Source organism: Gossypium hirsutum, chromosome D12 (assembly GCF_007990345.1).
Source record: "Gossypium hirsutum isolate 1008001.06 chromosome D12, Gossypium_hirsutum_v2.1, whole genome shotgun sequence".
NCBI lineage: Eukaryota > Viridiplantae > Streptophyta > Magnoliopsida > Malvales > Malvaceae > Gossypium > Gossypium hirsutum.
Window position 1 is genome coordinate 6,757,925 of NC_053448.1, and position 7,336 is coordinate 6,765,260.

Here is a 7,336-nt window from a genome sequence, read left to right on the forward strand (position 1 = left end):
TTTTACCACATTCTCCCTCTTAAAATTCTTTTTATTATTTCCCATTCTCCCCTCCTTAAAAAATTTCATTCTCAAAATTTCATCCAGAAAGTCACCGAGTAACTCTCTTGATGCACTGATTCTTTTTCCATAATTTCTTATTACTTGCTTAAGGCATCAATTCTAATTTCTTCTTATTTCCTTGTCAATACATACGATCTTAATCCCAATAGTTATTGGATTGTGCTAATAGTTAATCCATTAAAACAAATAAAGACTTGCAGTGAATCCAAAACATACAGGAATGAGTTTTAGATTTCGTATCACAAGTTCCGAGTTCGTATCCATACATAAAGCTTATCAAGTTTCAGACTCAATTTCTTTCTTACATATCTTTAGACTCATGACACATCATCTCTTCGGAGGATTCCTACTATCCGAGGTGTTCATCTGTTCAAATTGCACTTAATACTCTCCAGGTCTCCTGAACGGATTAAATCCACATGACTATCTTATGTCGGAAGAAATCACAACACCCATTTAGTACTATATAACCTTGTAGGGTCTTTACTAACACTTATGGCATGAGCCGTATAGCACCAAAACCACTCACTCTCCCTAGTCATGCTCAGCTTTTCTTAACGTCTATTTTTATCAACCACCTCATTTTTGGAACAAGCCTTTCATGACTCATTGTCCCAACGGGGTAGTCACGGTGGATTTATGTTTGGTGACGACTTTCTCTAGAATTTTTGCCCTAACTGAGAATTCTTTTAGTTTGCTAATGTCTCTAAAATACAACATAATAATAACAATGATTTAACTAAGTAAGCCTTTCATATAAATAAATAATGAATGAATGAGTTCATCTTTACATGTAAGAATTCTATCGACAACTAACCATGAACAAATAGAATTTGAAAGAATGACACAACAATACTTTTTTGGAATTTTATACATTTCTTAGAACATTTTGGACTGCTAACATATACCACACACCATTCTCTATTCTCCCATCTTTTTTTTTTGTTACAGCTTCAGATTGAAATGGGATGGAATAGTTATTATCCAGCAGTCAACTTGAAATCCATGGCAATTTCATGATTACTGAATATCTTGTGGCAGCAAGACTAGTCAGACCTCCAAATGTAGTTATTCTTTTCCCTAATACTTCAATTGGCACTCTGCTCACCACCTTCTGTATCAAAATAAAGCCCGTAAAAGCTTCTTTTCCACCTTTCGCCAACCAATTCAGTTTGTCCAATATCATCCAAGTTACTTTTTACCTGTCTTGTCTAAACGAGCTTTGCGGACAGCATCTTGGATCTGTCTCTCGTGCTCTTTGAGCATTTCGTCAAGGTTTTCTCCAGGAGGCATCAATGGTCCAGAATAATGGATTCGGTTGTTCGGGGGAACATAAGCCTAGATTAACACACAAAAGTAAGTGACTCACTCCAGACAGATGAGATATTAGGAAACGTTATAAACTATGTTCTTTGCCAAGTAAAAGCTTCTAGCTTCAAATTTTTGCCAATTTTTTAAGATATGGCAATCAGATAAAAGCTTTGCATCCAACGATCAGTTGTCAGAAGAATGGATATAGAATCTGCCACTAAAGGGAAGATATATGATGTCTAGGACAAAACACGTGATTGATAAAACTGTCCATAATTCTCTTACCACAGATGATTCCTTGGAAGACAATAGTTCATCCATTACAAGTGAAACTTTTGGCCTACCACGTAATTGATGTGACCATTCCCACTCTTTGGAGGAGCCAGAATTATCCAGATGGTTACATCTGTTGCCAAGACACTCCTCTGGGCAATGTGGATTTATAGTATTTTCTTTGGTCATATCAAACCGTGAACTGCCACTAGCTGCAACCGAGTTAGAAAATCTAGACAATTCCGCTGCTCCACAATGAGCATTTGCTGTCTGAGCTCTCGGCTCTTCAGTATTCCTTGAAGAGCCAAATGCTTGAGCAGAAGCCTTCACAGACTCAATCTCATTTGCCTTCATACTCGGTGAAGACCCAAAGTTGGCAGGGGGCAATGATTGGCCAGAACGAGAGTATACAGCTCTTGCCGTTCCTTTTGGAGGTTCAATAAGGAAGCCGGCACTCCCATCCTTTTGAGGATAGCTTACTCCACTCACACTTTTAGCATTGAAATGTCCTTGCCGCTTCTGTCTCAAGCAATACAATAAATATAAGTCCCGATCAAGGGGCTGACTTCCATTGAGAAAAGTTCAAACACCATAGTTACATACTATCAGAATATATGTATTATGCATAAGCAAATAAATCTCACAAGTTAGAAAGTACCTTTATGGATGCTCGTAATTCAGCATTTAGCTCTGGGACTGGAACAGCTCTAGAAACCTTTCTAACTGAACCATGCCTACGCAGTTTCCCACCAACTGCTCTTTGCCTGGTTTTCCAATTACCAAACAGGCAGGACAATTGTTTTTATACTTTATCAGAAAATTTTAAAGAACGCCCAAATGACAAATTCACAAAACTTCGATGAAGAATAACAAATTTTCAATACAAATAGCAGAAAAATACCTTCTGGATTCATCATCTCGAAGCTTGACATCAAACTCCTTACTAGGTGGGTACTTAGGCAAATTAGATGGACCGCAGGGAAGAGGATTTGTTGTAAAGAACTGGATGAAAAATTCCAGAGTTAAAACAAACTTACCAAAATGAAATACTGTAAACAAAAAGAATGTTAAGATACAATGATGAACTACCCAGAAGGGCACAAACACATGTTGTGCAATACTATTCCCTAGATAACTTTAGCAAAAATGTCATTTCTCAAGTAAAATGAAAACCTGATGTGTACCAATATACCAACAAGCTGGATATCTGAAACACCCAACCATATGTGGAAGATTACACTATTAAAGATCATAAATAATGGCATCCCAATTGAAGGTAAAATGCTAAGGAATACCAAAAAAGAGTTAAAATGCTAAGAAAGGCTTCTTGCTTATTATACAGATATTTCAAATTCCCAACTAAACCATGAAGAGTTCTCTTATGAAGATTGTGAATGGTAGATGTCAGAATGCAGTCAAGCCAATAAGCTAGGAGTCTTTTCTCATCTTGCTTGTATAAGAAGGAGGTGCCACCTTTACTTGTTCTCAAGGAAAAAGTACACAAAGAAGCAGTTGGACTAACAAAAAGATTGATCCCAAAAAGAAGTACATGTAAATAATAAGGTGATAACTAAAAGAGCTGTCATAACCTAGATAAAAATGTATGACTTGGAGGGAATATAGCTTTACCTCACTCTCAAGTGCTGAAGAAGCAGTTCCACGACACTCAGGTTCTATTGCAAGAAGAACCTCTAAAAGGGCCAACACATTGGTAGGGAAGTCCTTGAATGTCTCAGAAACACAACGTTTATAAGGATGCTGAGGTTTGAAAATAGTTGCATGAGGCAATTTTGATCTCTTCCAATACTCTTCGGAAGGTGATCCACAAAGTTTGAAGATTTTATGCATCTGCTCAACCTACAAAAGATAAATGTTGAGATCACCACACTCCAGAAATGTTCAACTGTAGGACTAAGTGTACTGCACTTGGCTAGTTCTATCGGTAAATTCTGAACATTTATAGACAATTCTAGTGTAGACAATACATTCATTGTATGTTCATAATTATGTCATGCCAGTGAAAAGTACGACAGAAATAACAGTTCATCAGATAATGCATGCTCCAGTAAATTTTCAACTAAAAGTAAACCACATCATCTCTGTGGGTACGCACTACACCAACAGCAATGCCTCCCTCTCCCCTGCAGACTACATTAAAAGCAAACACTGACACAAAACAAACACAAACTCATACCTCTCTCCTGAAAGAGCAAATAATTTGACACCTACAAGAGAAATGAGGTGACAAGTAAATTCACAAAGCCTAATCCCTAAATAAGATCATAGTTTTGGTCTAAGCAATTCTATACCTAGATCATAGAACAGTGCCACTATGCCTGCAGAATTTGAAGCAAAATAGTCAATTTGCTGTATGGTATGACTTGAAAGTCTAGCTTTTACCATCCTGGTCTGCCAGTTTCATAATGTGAAAAGAAATGCAGAAGTCTCTTTGCATGTATATTTTTCCATTCTTCATGCATGTTCACCAACATCCACACCCACAAACACATACAACTATATATATAGCCAGGGATGCATACAAACAGTAATAATTCTACTAGAGGATTTATTTCTTCTAACATAAGAGACACAAAACTTCATCAGAAACTTGATGTACAAAAGAATTTCCAAAATACGGGTCAATACCCCCAAAACTTAAATAAGTACCTCAGTTCTTCCAGGCATGATAGGCTTTCCAGCAAATAATTCAGCAAGAATGCAACCAGAACTCCACAGGTCAACAGAAACTCCATAGTCTGTAGAACCGAGCAAAAGCTCAGGAGGGCGGTACCATAAAGTTACTACACGACTTGTTAAAGTCTGCTTCTGGTTGGGACGGAATAGTGTTGCCAGTCCAAAATCACCAATCTTGAGGTTGCCATTATAATCTATCAAGAGATTTGCACCCTTGATGTCACGGTGCAAAACACCTCGACTATGGCAATGGTCAAGACCACGAAGCAGCTGTTGCATATAACACTTGATCTGCAGAGATAACACATAAAATTTATCATTTGAGCACAAACAACAAAGTTTAATGCTTTCATTTGAGTTAAAAAAATGAAAAGGGGTATATAATTCTTCAGAAATCAAATAATGGCACACTATAATGGAAGTTAGACAAACTGCTACCAAGTGTAAGTAGCTAATATCTGAAGATTGGTGTTTCCACCAACTGTTTTGTATTTAAGCAGTGAATGCTAACAAGTTTATGCATCATGCCTAATATGTACAATCAAAAACCAAAGAAAAGCCACAGTTCAAGATGTAGTAGAGTTCTTTTAAAAGAGTGTTCTTCACCATCCATATATTGTTTAGAAGCCCAGAAGATCTTTATGGTTATTTGAACAACATTAATGAAATAGTCAAATAAACATCGAAGATGAATATACCTGAGCCTCAGTGAACTTGATCCCAGGTGTTGCCACAAGCCCTGCAAGATCATGCTCCATGTATTCAAATATAAGATATAAACTTCCAGACACCCTAGAACTAATTAGACCTTCAAGCTTCATGACATTAGGGTGATCAAGCCTACGTAAAAGAATAATTTCTCTCGACATGAAGCGAACACTTTCAGGGTCCATATTAGCAAATCGCACTTTCTTCAAGGCAACTATCTTGTTTGATTCAAGGTCGCGAGCTTTGTACACACTGCTGTAAGTACCTTGACCGATCTACATTATTAGCAGGAAGTCAAGTTGTGGAAAAGGAAAAAAGAGTCAGTAGGCATAAAAGATTGCGACAATAATTCTAAGAGCTACATTAACAAAACATACGCTCAGTTTAGCCACATACACTAGCTAGTATATAGAATATAAATTTCAAAGCAAGCATATATAAGAAAAACACAAATTTCTGAACCATTTAATACAATTAGCACTAGAATCAAAACTATAAATGAATTAAGAAAAGGTAAAACCAATTTGTAGACCTTTTCCAACTTTTCAAACGACTCAGCCGTTCGAGGTATCCACCCATTGATGGCTTCTCCAGCTACAGCTGCAAGCCAAGAAGGCCAGCCAGCAACCACCTGTGCACCTTTCTCACCACCAGTGACATCAATGATCCTGGAAATCCTCATCTGGTTATGTCCACTCCTGTCCCCGGCCTCCATTGACAGGCTTTGCGAGTGGGATGGGGTCTTTTTAGGCCTCTCAACAACAGACAATACAGTCTTCTTTTCGTCATCATCAGAAGAGGATGCAGCCTGAGAAACTGCATTGTCCTTCTTAGAGAAAACAGGAAACCTTTTTGCGGTTTTTGTTGAGTCTTTGTGGGCCTTGCCTTTTTTGTGACGGTTATTTTCGAAATATTTAGTTGATCGATTTCCTTTCCAGCAAATGCAACCCATGATTTGAATGCTTCATACAACAGGGTTTTCTTCTTGTGTTGTAGGATTCAATTCAATGGCCCCAGAAATAATAAGGTCCCCGGTATTAGAACCCAAGTTTCGTCCACAAATGCAGGTTTCGAATTGAATAAGGAAGATCCCAAAATTGTGCTAGGGAAAATTGTGCTGTCGAAATTTGTAAAAAGAAAAACAGAATATGAAGTTAAAGTTTCATTAAATTACAACTCTCACCTAGGGAAAATTTACTAAAAATATTTTTGGGGAGGTATTTGAGAATTTGAAACACTTGGTTTTTACTTGGAACAGTCTTTTTTTAGAACATTCAAAATTTCAGTTCTTACCAAAAAGAGAGATTGAAATACGGGTCAAAGCATCAAAAATAGCCCTTAATATGATAATTTTGGTTATTCAGGCAGAGCAGCCATAATTTGATCCTCTCTTTTTTAAAGCAAAACCAGATTGTTTATTTTTATTATTTTCTACAATACCCAAATAAAGAAACTACTATGATAAACCAGAGGAAGAGCAAATAAGGAAAGTTGCGCTCTGTTTTGAGCCAAGAAAAAGGAAAGCATTGTTGTGTTTTCTGTTTCGGACATGGGAAAACAGAACCAACAGATCTCTGCTTCACGACAGTGGAGGTTTGACTTTGACTTTGACTTTGGTCTCCGCGGAGAAATATCCTGAGTGATAGAGACGTGACGGAAAGGAATGAGCTGCGCTAACCTAAGTTGGTATATACTTTTGGCCCAATCCAAACCAGGGTAATAATACAATGTCAGTTATCTTCTCTGGTATCACGCCATTAAATTCTCCTCGTTAGATTATAATGGGGTGTGATTTTTGAAAATATTAATTAAAATCTTGAGGGTTCTCTATTTTATTAAGAATTATAATAAATTTCCAAAATTCTCTCATAAAATAAAATATAAATTTAAAATTTTTCAATGATTGCTTTATTATTAATTTTAAAAGTATATATTTTATTATTAATAAACAAGCAATTTAATATTTCATTTTTAAATAAAAATAAATTAATATATTTATCTCATTGATATATGATTAAATTGAATATAAATTTTAAACATTTCAAATTTATTAAATTAGAGTATAATTTAAAATTTAATTCATTAGTATCTAAAAATTGTGAATAGGGGAAAAAGTAAGGCATAAAAATAATGGAAATAATAAATAAGAGAAAGAAGGATAATTTTATCTCAAACATAAATTTTAACTTTTCAATTATACGTATTTTCCCGCCAATATTCAAAAGAATCACATTCTCATATTTAACAAAAGATAATGGATTTAGCATCCTAAACGCAAGTGCCACTC

At 36.0% G+C, this 7,336-nt stretch overlaps 1 protein-coding gene across 2 annotated transcripts; it reads right to left on the reverse strand.

Annotated features, from left to right (window-relative positions):
• Window positions 1-803: 803 nt before the first annotated feature.
• Window positions 804-6,922, reverse strand: LOC107945201 (probable serine/threonine-protein kinase At1g09600). 2 transcript variants are annotated; one of them, XM_016879080.2, is made up of 9 exons: window positions 5,582-6,922; window positions 5,040-5,324; window positions 4,315-4,632; window positions 3,277-3,504; window positions 2,549-2,649; window positions 2,306-2,411; window positions 1,660-2,166; window positions 1,266-1,401; window positions 804-1,177 (listed from the first exon to the last, which is right to left on the reverse strand). In XM_016879080.2, exons 1-9 carry the CDS (start codon window positions 5,999-6,001, stop codon window positions 1,152-1,154), a joined length of 2,127 nt encoding a protein of 708 aa, XP_016734569.2. In that variant the 5' UTR covers window positions 6,002-6,922; the 3' UTR covers window positions 804-1,151. The 2 variants fall into 2 exon arrangements, with proteins under 2 accessions (XP_016734569.2, XP_016734572.2); XM_016879083.2 differs by having other exon boundaries at window positions 804-1,174; window positions 5,582-6,921.
• Window positions 6,923-7,336: the final 414 nt, after the last annotated feature.

Bases quoted from the DNA above. Each gene is read 5' to 3' on its own strand.
- LOC107945201 (XM_016879080.2), bottom strand. From the start codon at position 6,001: ATGGGTTGCATTTGCTGGAAAGGAAATCGATCAACTAAATATTTCGAA. The intron at 2,650-3,276 runs GTAAAGCTATAT...TTTTTCATCCAG, and splicing joins CTTCAGCACTTGAGAGTGAG to TTCTTTACAACAAATCCTCT. The intron at 1,402-1,659 runs GTAAGAGAATTA...GTGTTAATCTAG, and splicing joins CTTCCAAGGAATCATCTGTG to GCTTATGTTCCCCCGAACAA.